The sequence below is a fragment of the Orcinus orca genome, chromosome 7 (assembly GCF_937001465.1).
Source record: "Orcinus orca chromosome 7, mOrcOrc1.1, whole genome shotgun sequence".
Classification (NCBI taxonomy): domain Eukaryota; kingdom Metazoa; phylum Chordata; class Mammalia; order Artiodactyla; family Delphinidae; genus Orcinus; species Orcinus orca.
In genome coordinates, this window is record NC_064565.1 from 54890976 (window position 1) to 54907618 (window position 16643).

General features: G+C 36.0%; 1 protein-coding gene across 3 annotated transcripts in view; it reads right to left on the reverse strand.

Moving 5' to 3' along the window:
• LOC101279038 (sodium channel protein type 1 subunit alpha) overlaps positions 1-16643 on the reverse strand; it is a 163229-nt gene that overhangs the window by 72737 nt on the left and 73849 nt on the right. For all 3 annotated transcript variants that reach the window (XM_049712218.1, XM_049712219.1, XM_049712217.1), the window contains exons 3-7: positions 8702-8822; positions 6516-6603; positions 4961-5089; positions 3147-3238; positions 1843-2112 (exon numbers count right to left, since the gene is read on the reverse strand). In XM_049712218.1, the coding sequence (XP_049568175.1) occupies positions 1843-2112; positions 3147-3238; positions 4961-5089; positions 6516-6603; positions 8702-8822 (700 nt within the window). The remainder of the gene's footprint in view (positions 1-1842; positions 2113-3146; positions 3239-4960; positions 5090-6515; positions 6604-8701; positions 8823-16643) is intronic.

Sequence of the window (16643 nt, forward strand, 5' to 3'; positions counted from 1 at the left end):
GTTGCGGAACACGGGCTCTAGGTGTGTGGGCTTCAGTATTTGTGGCTCGGGGGCTCTAGAGCGCAGGCTCAGTAGTTGTGGTACATAGGCTTAGTTGCTCCGTGACATGTGGGATCTTCCCGGACCAGGGCTTGAACCCGTGTCCCCTGCATTGGCAGGCGGATTCTTAACCACTGCGCCACCAGGGGAGCCTTGGACAAAGTTTTGATACCAGATATTTATAAGTGAAGTTTTATCCATTAAACTCACTGATCTAGAAGTTTAATTTGAAGAAAATATAACTTTTAGTCATAATGTTTATCTTTAATTTTAATAAATTTAATTTTCTATTACTTTCAAAAATAAACCATTTTATTTATATTTGGTTTAAAATAATCTTTGTTCAACAAATGGAATATTAGCGAAAATGACAAGAAACAGATTTTTAGGGCTGAATATAGCCTCAGATATTCTTGACTTCTTTTATTTTGAATGTAACAAAAATGGAGTCCAATAAATTTTCCCTAGAGTGAATAAATCCTAAGTGACATCCTCATAATCAGTTCCTTGATCTTAGATTAAAACAACAACATCAAAAAAAACAGATTTCAGGGAGTTGGTGACAGCAGTGGGCTTATAAGGATCATGTGAAGTAAAAAAGGGACATTTCATGTATTCCTCCGACATGTATTTTTCTTAAGGCATTTTTCTTAATCCAGCGATTTACAATTATTTGCAAATTATTTGTTGGCATGTCACTAACATCATGGAAGTGTACATCTGTATCAACCAAGGTATTTTCCAGATCTATAACTATAAAAAGACACTGATTAGTTTTTTTTATTATGCTATCATTACTTTAAGAATTATCAAACCACCAGTAAGTAAACTTTATGACTAATCCTACTTCTTCCACATAACCAGTCACTAAGACTTTCTTTCTTCTTTGCTTTTTTTCCTAAGAATTAATCATCACCTTAAAATAATAGATACAGCTATATTTAAGCACATCTAGAGTCTAAGTCTTATATATTTCATATTTTCCTTTAAAAGTCAGGTTCTTTCTGCTTTTGAAATATTGCTACTGGCAGATACTAAAATTATATGATAGAAAAAGATTGTTAATTTTGTCACTTTAAAAAGAGGATATCAGGCCAGTTATTTTTTCATCCTTCTAGAGTAGACTATTTAAACGTTTGACTATTTTGTCTAAACTCTTGAAATAAAGATAAACTGATTCTCATAACTTCACAGTTTTATGACATTTTTAATTTCTCTCCCTTAAACGTTGACTCTCATTTCCTTCTCTTTGATGTAATACTACTTTTAATTCTTATTCTACAAGTGTAAGAATAATGTTAACCTTTAGGTCTCACTTGCTTTCCATAACACAACAATAAAAATAACCTGGTAAACTATAAGCACCCTGGAATCACATGCCATCACCATTATTCTCCCAGCATCCTGTGCACTTTCTGGTACATAAAACACATTCTGCAATTAATGTTTAATGGGTTACATTTACATAATACTTTGGAGTTTACAAAGGGTTTTCAAATACTTTATGTCATTTGATTGTCTCAAATGAGACAATATACAGCATTGTACACTGTGATGAGAAGAATGTACAGCAACCCAATATCCTAAGAAAATTTCTTTCAAGCTGAATTTTTCAGCCTCCCATAGGGTTATCAATAAAATAGTTATTATAGTTATCAATAAAATAATTAAATGTATGTGCAAACCATTAGAAGGTGATTAAGAGATCACAACCTGTTATGCAATCATTTAAAAAATTTTCCATGCCTAGATGGAAAGACGATCAACAATGAAAAAATAAACCTACATAACAGTAATTCTTACTTGAATCTTGAACATATGATTTCCAGTCAAACTCAATGAGAGTTTCGTTTACAAGTGTGCCATTGTAATTCACAGTTATATTCTTCTCTACGCTATGTTCCTCCAGGGAAGCATTGGTGGGAGGCCATTGTACACATTTATTCCGCAGGTTGCCCATAAAGAGCTGCAGCCCAATCAGTGCAAACACGCTCAGACAGAACACAGTCAGGATCATGACATCTGAGAGCTTCTTCACAGACTGGATCAGGGCCCCTACGATGGTCTTCAGGCCTGAAAGAAAGAAGGTTATTACTATGAAGACTTAGAATGTCTGAAATACCAAAAGCTTCACACAATTTTCTTGAAAACATACACTCCATGAATAAGTGTGAAAATGATTGCAGTGCTAGTGGGAGAGCAACACTTCATGGAAGGCTGAAGTGCATATGGAAATAAACTCTGGAAATGTAAAAAATCTAAACCATGAAATGAAGATCCATATCCCATTAGGTTGGGAGAAAATAGCTGGAAGTTCATGGTCTTCACAAAGCCTATATTAAGGTCTTGTATTTCTCTGTTTTGCTGATGAAACTTGCCCCATACTTTCTTTCATTGGGGCCAGTTCTATAACAAATTACGTGAAGAAAAATATTTAAAAATTCCTATTCATAAGTAGGAAAGGTTTTGCTATAAAACTGGAAGTGGTTTGGAGTATAATTGCACTTTAGGATAATGACTCCTTGGGGAGTTCCCTGGCTGTCCAGTGGTTAGGACTTGGCGCTTTCACTGCTGTGGCCCGAGTTCAATCCTTGGTTGGAGAACTAAGATCCCGCAAGCTGCATGGCATGGCCAAAACAAAAATGATAATAATAATAATAATCCTCCATGCAGACCCATGCTACTCTTTATTATCTTATTCCCTTCTCTTTTTAAGCAATATTAAGATTTACATTGTATATACATTGTCATCAATGCCTAAAATGAACAAGAAATTACAGATTGGTACATTTGATATGGAACAAATCCTTGTTATGACTGATGTGGAGGAAAAAACCCAGGACATCTCTAAGTGCAAGTCACATAGACTGTATATTACAGTGTCTCGTGCAAGAAATTGTTAAGCTCCAAGGCTGATGAAAAATGTGAAAACATAAAATTTTATGTTCAAATAATAAGTCATTTTCTGAGTAACACCCAATTTTTATAATTATGATTTTGATGATTTTAATGATTATGACCCCTGATTTTCTGTAATGCTGAATGTCAAGAAAAGAGATGGCTGCTGAAAAAAACATGACGGGTGAGCCTCAGTGTTTAACCCTCACCTGGAATGACTGAAATTGTTTTCAGTGCTCGGAGAACTCTGAATGTTCTCAATGCGGAGACATTGCCCAGGTCCACAAACTCTGTCACATATCTGTAATAGGGAGTTCACACACAAACACAATAACAGAATACAAAGAAAGAGCTGTAGGTGCAAGGATCCTTATGCTTTACACTGATCACTTCTTACCTGGAATTACAGAAATAGTTTTCAAAGCTCTCAAGACTCTGAAAGTCCAAAGAGCTGAAAAATTGCCTAGGCTTACAAATTCTGTTACATACCTGTAGAATTAAATCAGAGTTATTCAAGATTTAAGCAGGATTTATTTTATTTGCTTGGGTATTTTATAAAGACCTTCTTGGTGATTTTGAATGATAATATTGTAAGTAACAATTTAGAAATTTGGGTCTATCACTACGGTTTTCTTTACTCAGATAATTTAAGGCTGTTAGCTAGATGTAAACTTCATAACGTACACAATCCTGTTGCCATTTCAAAAAGCAATACAGTCGATATCATGTATAATTTAGGAGAATTAAGTAAAAAGAAAATAATTCTTGGCTATAGTTTCATGGAATTAGTTTAAAAAAATACATGAAAATCATGAAATCATCCAAGAGAAATTTAGACAGGTTGACTTATTGCCTATCTGTATGTGATCAGGATTTCCTAGTGTAACTCTTAAGTGAAAGCTAGGCAAATTAAGAACAATATTTTATGGGGGCCCAATGGTTACTCCTGCCATTACTGCTATTTTATTCTCAAGAAACAGTAGCCCCAATATGCCTTCTTCTGAGCTGTGGCCAGAGGGAACGGTGAAGAACCATCCTGACTAGATATGGAATTAAGATGAGATAGGCAGCATCCGTAGCCCTGAGAATATCAGCACCATTTCTCCTCTGCCCATCCATCCACCTCCTTACACCTGTAAGAGGCCAAGAATGTCAGCTCCTGAAGGATGAGAGTGAACTGTATTGGTCCACCTTCCTCCACACTCTAATTTTACCTACTGCTGAGTAGCTTTCTGTTACTTTTCTGAGTGTCTTCTTCCTTGGGGAAGTATATTACTAGACAAAGAAAAAAAATAAGCAGGATTGCAGAAATTGTGCACAATACTGAGTGTATCTGGATGGGAAATAAGGATAAGAAGGTTAATATAAAGAAAAAGATGAAGAAAATTATAACGGGAAAGAAGAGAGGAAGAAAGGAAAGGGATCAGGTAAGATATAGGAAGAGGCAGAGAGAGCGTGTTTTGTTTATATGTCTTAATTATCAATTGACTGATGAAATAACAATTTAGTGTTAAATACATAATATATTAACTACCTTATTTTTTCTATTAGTTTGATTTGTCAGAATGTTTTGATGTTTATTTTCTATTATTCTACCAAAGAAGCTGGGGAGAGTGTGTGATGTGGGTAAGGTCAACTGAAATCTGTAGGGTCAGCAGAACTGTTTTTGGCTGTAATTTTAAAAAGCCATTTTCACAGATGTATTATGAATACATTTATGCTTTCATATTAGGGTGTGTGTGTGTGTGTGTGTGTGTGTGCACCTGTTGAAAAAGCAGCATGTATGAAATTTGCTGACAGATGTTTGTTACATGTGAAAATTGTAATTTCAATTACTGCAAAGCCTTTATGCCAAAGTGTAATGCCACTTTGACCTCTGTTGCGCTAAATTAAAATCCAGAGCTTAAATATATAAATCACACTGAAATATTCTACAGTTAAAGCAAGCTTATTCTTTAAAAGCATGAGCACTTATAGAAGCCAAAATATAGTCTCTTTTGAAGCTTCCAAGAAAGGCACTTACGCAAATGTAATGACAGTGAAGTCGAGCCAGTTCCATGGGTCCCGAAGGAAGGTAAAATCTTCTAAACAGAAGCCCCTTGCAATAATTTTTATAAGTGATTCAAAAGTATATATTCCTGTGAAAGTGTACCTGGAGACAAGTATCCAAAAAGAATGGATACAGCAATTTCAATTAATTGTCACTCTATTAGGGGAACAGATGAATATTATAAAAAGAATCTAAGCAAGTTAATATTATTTTCAGGGAAATAAAACATAGCCGTAAATTTAAATTCAACTCCCTAACACATGAAGAGTTGGCTTTAAATTGTCCTAAGAGTAGGGTGAGAACCACACTGTATAAAGTGTATCTGAAATGTCTTAGTATTGACATACATGAAGAGAGCCTCTGAGAATTACCCAGTACATTCACATGATGGAGTAGCTGATCAACAATATTGCAGAAGCATAAAATGATTTTCCTTTAGAAAGTAAAAAAACTCAATTTCAGCCAGGTTTTATGAATGAGGGAACATTGACAAATTAGTTTCAAGTTTTTCTCTTTCTTTAAGATAAGCTAGGTTAACTTACTTGGAAAAAAGAATTTTGTTAACATCAAAAGTGGGTAAGTTTAATTAAGGTCATAAGAGGTGAAAATTTAGTTTAGAATAAAATACTGAGTCTTAGACTGGAAACTTAGATGTTTCCAAAGTTTTAATCTTTGACTCAGAAGTTGGAGAATGAAATCATGGCAACTAGGGCAACTTGAGACCTGTGGGCCTCACATGGTAGCTTTAATACTTTAGAAATCCTTTGTTTATAAATTTTTTATTTTCTTCAGAATTTTTATACCTTTTTTGATTGGGTCCAACCTGGAAGTTTCCAGGAAGGGAAAAAGCCCTTGGAAACACCCCCGTGGTGGTTGTTTTAAGGGTCAGCAGGCACAGAGCAATACTGGCTACCACGTCGGCCACGCAAGCAGACTCAGCAGCACTTATCACACATCTGGCCTCTCTGTCCTCAAAAGTATCCCAGAACAGAGCCCATCAATACAGTTAGTAATGCATCTGGTTTCTGAAAATCCTACCCTAACCTTCACTTCGGTTAGCTTAGCCCTCAATTAAATTTCCAAGTTTGAAAATCCCAAATTTTGTGGGCTTTTTTTTTTCAGCAAATTTTTTGGTGACCACGTCTGAAACTGATATAGGCCTGGCATGGAGTGGATGTGTCTGATGGAAATGAAAACTTTGTGAGGCTCAATATTATCCTTTTAGGGCAAGTGTAAGGCTCACTGAATTCATCTGGAAATGAACTGGAACCAAGGTCTACCATATTGGTTCCTTTCTGTGAGTACTTTCATAACATTTGCTTTGGTCACTGTAGATCCTACAGGAAAAGTGGTGAGTGTCCAAGAATGATGGGCTTCTGGTAACCACTAAGTACACGTGAAGGAGAGAGATTAAATACTAAATACATATATATATAGATATAGATATATATGTCTGTATGTCTACTTATCTATACACACACACATATACATACTCATGTAGGTCGCTTAAAACGTAAGTTGAACTCACTCTACATTCTTTGTCCAGTCGGGAGGGTTACTCATTGTCATAAACACACAGTTCGTCAAAATAGTGCACATAATTAGCATGCTGAATAATGTAGGTCATTGTTAAGGAACACACAAAAGAAAACCCAAATCCATGTATCATATTACATAAAACTAACATTGAAAAGCTCAACCTGCAGTTTGGCCAGGACTCAGGGACAAATACCCTATGGGCAAGTCATCTAATCTCTTTAAATTTCATTTTTATCATCCATAAAATTTGGATAATAATATCACCCTCACAGAGTAATTGTATAGATTAAGTGAGATAATGTATGAGAAAGCTTTATAAAAGTATAAAGTGCGGCTTTTGCTACTATTATTAAATCAATCTATTTACCTCCCAGAAGACTTTAGGGGGAAACCTGTGGGCACTTTGGAGTGGTACAGCTTTTGAGCAGAGAGCACTGACTTGAACTAATTTAGTTGATTAAAATAGTAAATTGTTGAGGAAGGCACATCCTTGCAGAATTGTAACTTCTTAAATACATGTGATACAATATAGTTGAATACATTAAAATTTATGTAGTTAAAGTACAGCATGGTGTTAAGGGTCGGGTTGCTCTATTTCAGCTGAGTTTGTAAACGTGTAGCAGCACTGGATAAGACTGAAAGTGAATATTCTTCAAGGCCATGACTTAACATGATGTGAATGTTAAAATTCAACATAAAGGTGATCTTAGCAACATAAAAGTGACTTGGGCAAGTCACTCAGCCTCTCTGTGCCGTGGAAGCTTCTTGTATCTCTACTGAATTTTATGTAGTAGAGCTAATCAGGTATGGAACTCATAGTTTGAGGTACAGATTAAATGGGTTAATATATGTGAAGTACTTGGAACAGGTCTGTATATTAGTAGACATGATCTAAGTGTTAGCTAAAACCAATGACTAACTATGACATAACAGAATTATGGAGCTGAAAGGGACCTTAAAAAACAACTGTTTAATCCCTATATTTTAGAAATCAGAGAAATAATGCGTAAGATCTAAAGAAATTAGATAACTTGGCCACAGACTAAAACACAGGTTTATTACTTTCACATCCAATATTCTTTCCACTACAGTTTACTGCCAAAGCAAAAATTTTCCGTGTGTGAAAAAGAAAGTTTTCATCAAATGACCACATGATGGCACTAGGAACACAAACTAGGATGATGAAACCTCCATAAATGTAAAAACCCCGAACTTGTAAATTTTGTGTTTCAAATCTTTGATTTTTAAAAATATTGTATTTATACCATAAGAAATCTCTTGCTATCAGTTTAGAAATAGAACGGATTTTTAGGTTTTAAAGTCTTTTTTCAAAAAATCAGGTAGTGTAAGTTTATGATAATTATAATAGTATTTCTATATTTATTATTGCCAAAGCTATCAAATGAGACATAATCAGAAGTGAAGGTTTTTGCCAATGAATATGAACAGATGAATTTAGTTGCAGAATCCTTTTTTAACACCAATGAGAATCTCAAAGCCAAATCCCTAAAGACCACTTGGAAATACAATCTTAGCATCTTTCATTAACTTCCAAAGCCTTTACTAAGCAATCAGTTTTGCACAGCAGAGTCATAATTCAATGACTTAAATTTGAAATTAAGTCAATATGCCAGTACTTCCTCACAGATTTCATTAGGAAAGTTCAAAAACTAGCTAAATATTGGCCAAAGCCCCCTGATCTTCTCCCATGGAAAATATGCTTAAAGGTTAGTTCTAAGGCACACTAAAATGCTTTGTATTATAGATAGCTCTGTATTGGCTCTGGATGGAAATTTTTTGCTATTATATCATTATTCACTAGAAAATCAGAAACTTGGTACCATATCTTAAAATAAATATGGCTATTTTACACTAGATTTGTAGGACTTGATACATATGTTTTTAGAAAGATATATATAATGTTAAAGACTTTGATGTATAATATATATTTGAAAGATATATATATATAGTACATATATAATATTAAAGACTATGTAAGTTTCAGTGACATCTATGTAATAAATTTTAAGAATAAGGCTTATATGACCAAAGAAAATACAAAATGAGGGTGATAAAACCACAGAATATGGACATTTCCCAAGTTAATTTTATATTTAGCTACAAAGCATTTATAGATTATGTACTAATAGCTAATATTGATCACATGAAAAGGATATGAATGTACCAAAATCTTAATAGCTATTTTCCTAAGAGGATTGAAGGGAGTTAAAATGTACAGGGCAGAAGTGGCACTGAACCGGAAGATGGCCTTCCCTTTATTCAATACTATAAAAGTCTGTAAGATAGGAACACATAGAAGTATAAAAGTATAAACCATTTAAACTGTATTACCCACCTTCTATCATTTGTCAAAATGAATTATTCCAATGTTGCAACTTCCAACGTGCACCATGAAGACAAACTGTTACTGGATCTCTTCTTAACTAGAGACAACATCCAATGGTATAACTCACCTTTGACTTGATACTTACCTGCAATTTTATCGTATATAAGACAGTTAGCCAAGATAATTTATTTATTTTCTTAATATTTTAAATATCTGAGTTAAAGGAAAAAGTCTCAAATGGGTGCACGTATCATTTCATTCTACAGATCTTAGGACACTACATTCCTTTTACAGCGATTTCAGCTTTTCCATTTCAAATATCTTGAAAATTAATGCTCTGGAATGCAAAATCATTCAGTAAAACAAATAATATTTTTGAAATAAATATTCTTTTACCATTTCTGCTTATAAAATAAACATTATCACTCTATTTATAATAGGAAATAAAAAACAGCCACCATCAAACCCAGTCTTGGGTTAAATGGATGTAATCCAATAATTGAGTTCTGGAGGCCAAGCTCCCTGGAGAGTATCTGTTGACCAGGAGTGCTAAACTCTGTACTGGGATTTCTGAGTTAGCTGACACACTGAATTCTAGTCCCAACTGGCTGCCTATTTCATGTAGTGCTTTCTTAGAGGAAAAGCTCAAAGCCCCTGCAGAATCTAGGATCCATGGATGTGAATGGAACTGGTATTCTAAAAATTAGACATATCTGAGCACAATTAGCAGTGTGTGGACAAAACCAACCAAACAAACAAACAACAAAAAACAAAGCAGCAACATACAATCGTGTATCAAGGATTCTGACTCAGTGTTTCCTAAGACCTTTGTGTACATTCAGATTGGGGGGAGTGGAACCTATTTCTCTATGAAGAACATATATTAAGAAGGGAACTCCAAATCTTTTAAATTTAAACCCCATTCTCCAAAAATACTGTTTTTCTGACTGAGGACACATATCTGTGTAGATCACATTATGACATAGCAAGCATTAACCTTATGTTTACTTTCTACTAAAAATCTTTGACAAGGGTTTATTCTCTACATTTAGTCTGCAGGTCATTTATAGATTTCTCATTTCTCTTCTCCTCTACCTTCAGGGTTTTCTAAATTGAAATAGAGTAATTACTCCAAAACATTTACTGAGTTGCTGTTTGAAAATAGCACTTCCTCGCTGGTATATGTCAGAGTGCCCTAAATCAGGGCTGTGAAAATGGTCCCCCAACCAGTGCTGGTCTCCAAGTTGTTCCTGATCTGTGACAAGATTTGAGAGTAAGTATTTAGAAACTTGTAAGACAATTTGGCAGACTAATTTTACATCTGTTGAATGTAATAATAAAAAGACAGGGTGTATTTTGCAGGTCTATTTTTCATTTCAACTTTCTGGAAATTAATTTTATTGTATTTTATAGAATAGCAACCACACCTTCACAACAGAGAGTTTGAGATGCATTGCTCTACATCTAACTTTGACTCCATATTTCCACTTTCATCTTTGATGGACTGTGGGTCCAGAGTACAAAGAAAACTGTGTCACAACGTCCATTTATAGGAGGGGAGAGTTTCACCTGTGCTTACTGGAGGAGCAATCACCCGTGTCTACTTAGTGCTCTTTTTCTCTGATTCATTGAGTGCCGCTGTCCCTAAATGGCATTGTGAGATCATCATAAAATGTGCACAGACTTCTGCAATGCAAATGCCTTTGCCCTAGGGAGTACACACATGCAAGGACACAGAAAGGCTCTGAGTGAGCTAAATCAGGACCGAATATGGTCCACCTTGTAAACCAACTGCCTATGCTTCCTTTCCCCAAAATTATGCTGAGTAAAACCTGATGGAAATATTGTGATCTGGGAGTGGGAGACCCAGTAAAAACATAATGTAGAATATATCTTTTTAAAATAAGAATTCCCTCATTTCAAATAATATTACAAGCCTAATTTTGGAAAAGAAGTTACAGTCCATGCGGGACCTAAATCATGGGCTGGAGGAAGAGGGGGATGAAGATGGTACTGATTGTCGCTCAGTGGATAAGAATGATAATCCAGCTCATCCTGAGGAGAGGAGACCACGTGCAGAAGAGACGACCTGTGTCTTCGGCTCTGTGGCCACCCTCCAGCCCAAACCATGAGCAGACCTAACAAAAGAAGAAGTAGAAGAGATGGAGGAAGAGGTTGATGCAACCAAAGGCAAAGCTGCAGAGGCCAAAAGAAAGGGTTGGAGAGAGAAAGAAATTCTGCCCTAAGGACCAAGAAGAAAAAGAAGCAAGACTCAGAAGCTGAACCAAGAGGAACCCAAAAAGGCAGAGCAAAGGGTCAGAACTCAGCAGGGTAAAGCTAACGAAAGCCACGGCACCCTGATGCTGATAAATAATTCTCAATCTAAAAGTCCTTTCACATAGGGGAATTAATATTTTGACACAAAAGTGAAAGGCAAAACGACAAAATTCCCAATTGTTCAAGCCTTAGATGGAAACTTTTACTGCTTTTAGGGTATATTCTCTTTATTTATTTAAAAAATTCAAAGAATGTATTTTAACTTCATATTTATAAGAAGTATGTGTACAGTGTGTAAGTGCTTACAATTAGAATGTATAATGGAATTAATGAGATTTTCCTGTACAGCAATATTTGTTCTCCTTTAATTTTTCACAAGCCGTATAGATAGATAAGACATCCTTGATAGAGCTCCTGGGAAGCTGAGGATAACACCGGCATTAAGGGACTATTTCAGAGGGTTTCTTCTGTGAAGACTTTGCTGTTCCCAGGTTGAAACATATATTTACATACAAACTACACAAATGTTGCTTTAAAGTGTTTATGGATTCATTTTAAACAGTTGAATTACAGAGCAGTCCAATATTAGAATCTTGACTCTGTTACCATTTTTATGTCAATAAGTTCCATTTAGAACTTCAAATTTGCTATTTGTAACTGATCTTCTATCTATTTCCTCATCTACCTGTATCCATCCTCCTTATATTTACTTGCACAGAGAAGAAGCCAAACATTTAGTTTCTAAGTGTTGAGGATTAATGAAAGGATACTTGCCCCTAAAGACTCTCAAATACATGTTTCCCCAAATAATGGTATTGATAGTATTGAAGGGAGAAGAGAGTCAGAAGGGAACACTGTTTACTTACAAGTGGTCAAGTAACTCTAGAATTTTCAAACATACAGATATTTGCTTTCCTCATTTCACAGATAAGAAAGGGATCAAAAAGGAAAGAATTAAAAGACTAGCCAAGATGTTACTATTACCCCCACCCCATTTTTTTTTATTGTGGTAGAATACACATAAAATAAAATTTACCATCTTGTCCATTCTAAGTGTACAAGTTCAGTGTTGACTTTTTCAAAGAATGTACTGAATGGCTTATTAGAGGAAAGGATTTTAGCATCCTTTAAATCTAATTAGTTTAATACAAATTTCATTAACATAACTACTCAGGACAATTTTTATTGCATTACGTCACTTCAGTAGAAAAGAAAAACTTCAAAATTGATGGTGGAGGAGAAACGGCTGGTATAGTAGTATCCAGCTTGAAACAGGCTTTTTATTTTTTTTTACAGCCCAAGGCTGTAGGAAACACATGAAATCATTTTAACCTGAGAATAACACTGTGCCTCAGAACCAATTTCAAAACAGCATTTTGACTGAATTAGAGATGAGATTCTATATATAAAAATATCACTTTTAAAGACACATTTGTAGGAATGTAACTCTCTTCACATACTAGATATTGATCAGGCTTGTCACTTATCTCTTCATGTATAGCTACCAAACTCAAGTAGCATTTATAAAGTCCCTATATGATAAGCTGTTAATATGTATGAGCGTGGTGGACACCTGGAAAGCAGCCTGGATCTAATTCTCAGCTCAATCGTTAATTCAATTGACTTCAATGCAGAAGATTTGTGTTAATTATTTAGGACAATATTTGCAAAGCTCTGTGCTAAAGTTTATAGGGAAAACAAAGACCCCCAAGTAGTTTGGGGTAAATAGTAAGTTATGACCCCAAGAAGCTTGAAAACTAGTAAATGTTCAACTATCTATACTAACGGAAGAAAATCTAGAAGGGTAAGTGAAGGTTTACGTAGACTGGAGCTGCCCAATAGAAATATTACATGAACTACAAATCTAAGCCACATATGTGATTTTAAATATTCTAGTAGCCATGTTTAGAAAAAGAAAAAGAAGCAGATGAAATTAATTTGAATAATGTTTTCTTTAACCCAATCTATCCAATAAATTATCATTTGGGGATGAAGTCAGTATTAAAAATTATTGAGATAGTTTACATCCTCTTGTCATACCAACTGTACGTCTTCAGAGACTGAACTCACCACATTTCAAGTACATTTCAAGTACAATAGCCATACATGACTAATGTCCACTGAATTGGGCAGCGCAGACCTAGGTGTAAACCATTCATTGTACTGCCAGTTCATACTCTCTTCAGCAAGCCTTGCCAGGTAAAAGTCAATTCTAGCTTTAAAGGAAACAACAACAACGAAAACCCAAACAGGTAAACACCCCTGATAATCAAAGCTTAATAGTCTGGAAAGCAAATTAGAAAAACATAAGTAGGATTTGTTTTAACTTATGTATTTATTGAGTGCAGACTCTGGAGTTGGATGCCTCGCTCAAAATCTGGCTGTGCTGCCTTCCAGCACTGAGATCCTGGACAAGTTACTAACTTTTCTGTGACTTATTTGCCTCTTTTGAAAAATGGGAATAAGTACACTAAGTTCACAGAGGTGTTGTGATTCCAATTCAGTAGGTCAGATTCTGATGTCTAGTATTCTGTACTTTTAATAAATAACTCAGGTGAGTCTGCAACAGGAGAGCTGTGAATCTGTTTTTATTAACAGTTCCCATGTTGTGTGCCTGGAGTAAAATCCTTCCCCTTTATCTAACTGCATAGTCAATAAGGAAACACTTAGGTTATAATAATTTGGTAGGATTGCTATTTATGAATCTGTACCCATTACTATTTAGTAGTCTTTTTTTGTCTCTGGGTTTTTAGAAAGTGTTTGCTTATTTTTTTTTACTCAGGATGGACACTGAATTTAACAAGCCATAGTTTTCCAGTTCCCTTTTAAAAATATGTCCATTATCTTAACTTTTCTTTCACTCTAGGGGTCTTGTTCCTTAAATAGTTTAAACCTACTGCTCAGCTTTGTGTTTATCTAAACATTATTGAAAAATTGCCAAATCACAGGATTGACTCCAAATTTACTGCAATTTCACTGCTCTAAATGTACTGGCAAAAGCAAGAAATAGCAGAGGAAGGTGAGCAATGATCATGAACAATAGAAAAATGAAGAATATACTATTGGTTGATTCCACTTATGCCTTAGCCTCAAATTTTAAAGAGGCAATTTTCAACTTGTACTTACACTGTGATCCAAAAATGTGTTTGGTGGTCAATTGTTTGGAACTTCGAACATATTTTCCCAAAGAAAGGAGATATATATATATATATATTTTTTTTTTTTACACATAGATTCAAAAACCTATGTAATTCCTAATTAAATAGAATTCTGTATAATGACAATGTGAAACTTTATCCCTGTGTATAAGCAAGTGTGACTCTGAAAATGGTAACAGACTTCTAAGCTGGGTTGCAAGATATACCTCTCTCCCCTTGATGTTGCCTTGGCATTCAAACTAGGGAAATTCCCTGGCTCTATCTTCTGCCAGAAGTGGGGTCAACTTTTTCTAGCTCTAAGCTGCTGGCTCGAGAAGAGGTTCCATCGGGAAAAGGCAGAATGAGACCACATGGCAGGAGGAGGGATGCTGCAGAGCTTTGGGTGTAAAGAACTGCATAGACAAGAGATTCCGATTAGTACACATCTCTGGGGACATCTCTTGTTCTGGGCCAATTCCAAGGCATCTAATTCTTTTTTTTTTTTTTTTTCCTGTGAGCTCTCTAAATGGTCTCACCTACTTCCTTGCCTATCTTTTTTTAAATAACCTGTGGATTCAGGCCAAGATTTTCCTCCTTTTCTGGCTCACTGGGAGATGGAAAGCTTTCTCACAGGTTCTCTACCTGACTCTGAAGTTAGTGTGCAATATTTTAAAAAATGTTTTCTCTCCCAATCTCATTCTGTCTTACCCCTTAGATGTGGGATAATAAGCCTAAAGAACAACTTGTGGACTTGTGCCTCCTGTGGCCCACCAAGCGTTAATATCCATCCCTCATCTAATTGCACAGGGGTCTTGTAGCCAGGGACCACAAACCAAAATGCCCCACAGAGGCTAGGCAGTGTGAGAGACCTGCCAATTTGGGGCATGCAAATCAGTGATGCTAGATCTGATATAGTATGAGAAATCCTAAATATGCACGATTTTACATGTGTGTGTGCAATCTTCTGATTTATAAATCTCAGACACTAATTCAAAATTGTAAACAGTATTGCATGAGGCAAACAAAAATGTGTCTGGGGGCTCAAGGCCTTAGAGTTTTTTTATCTTTGCTTTAAGTTCATGCAAAAGAGAAAAAGTTGTACCCAGAAAAGAGTCTGTAAAATTGCTGGTCCCTAGGCTTTAGCTGGGTAGAACAGATGCAGTGGGGCCAGTGCTGGAGAGTTCCCCAGCTGGGCTCCTATCAGCCAGGGTTACAGATGCTCTGCCTCTATCTCAGACAGAGAGAAAAAATTATAGCCAGAGGGTGAAATGATAAAATCTGGGGGTCAAATATTTCCCATCCCTGTTATCTTCAGCCCATAGCATGGGTGTGGTACACTATTATATGCTCAGCAAATTTTTCATTGACAGAAAAGGACTAATTGGCCCAGTTTTATTGCAGACTTTTCTGTGTGAGAACTTTGGGCAAACTCTTCCATGTCAATTTCTACATCTGAATGAAGATTATAACAATACTAACCTCAGGGTTGTTTAAAGGCTGAAATGAAACAAAATGAAATAAAACATGAGAATCCCCTTAATGAATTCAAAGTGCCATATACACTTAAGGATTAAAGGATTAAAAATGTGTGTCTCTCTGGTTCTCAAATATATACACATACAAACACTTGTGTACTTGAAAGCAACGCCAATTCTCACATTGGAACTTTGCCGTTCAGTTTCCTTCCTCCCAAATTTCATATTCAGAAAACAGTGCCATCCATTTGTTCCCATCTGATAAGCATTACACCTCCAAAATAGATTCCGATCCCATCCATTATTGTCTTCATTGTCAAAAATCTAGACCAAGCCTCCATAAAGACTCCCAATTTGATCTTTAAAAATGTGAAATGGGGACTTGCGTGGTGGTGCAGTGGTTAAGAATCTGCCTGCCAACACAGGGGACACGGCTTCGAGCCCTGGCTCGGGAAGATCCCACAGGCCGTGGAGCAACTAAGCCCGTGTGCCACAACTACTGAGCCCACGTGCCACAACTACTGAGCCCGCGTGCCACAACTACTGAAGCCCGTGCACCTAGAGCCCGTGCTCCGCAACAAGAGAAGCCACTGCAATGAGAAGTCCATGCACCTCAATGAAGAGTAGCCCCCGCTCGCTGCAACTAGAGAAAGCGCAGGCGCAGCAACGAAGACCCAACACAGCCAAAAATAAATAAATAAATTTATTAAAAAAAAAAAAAAGGTGAAATGGACATTGTGACTTCTCTACCCAAAATCTTCAGAGAATTCATTTTGCCCTTAGACTTCGAACTCCTTAAGATGTCCTAAAAGGAGCCTTGATCTAGCCCCAGGCCCACCTCCCCAATCACATCTTACTCGCCTTTTACTTACTACAGTCCT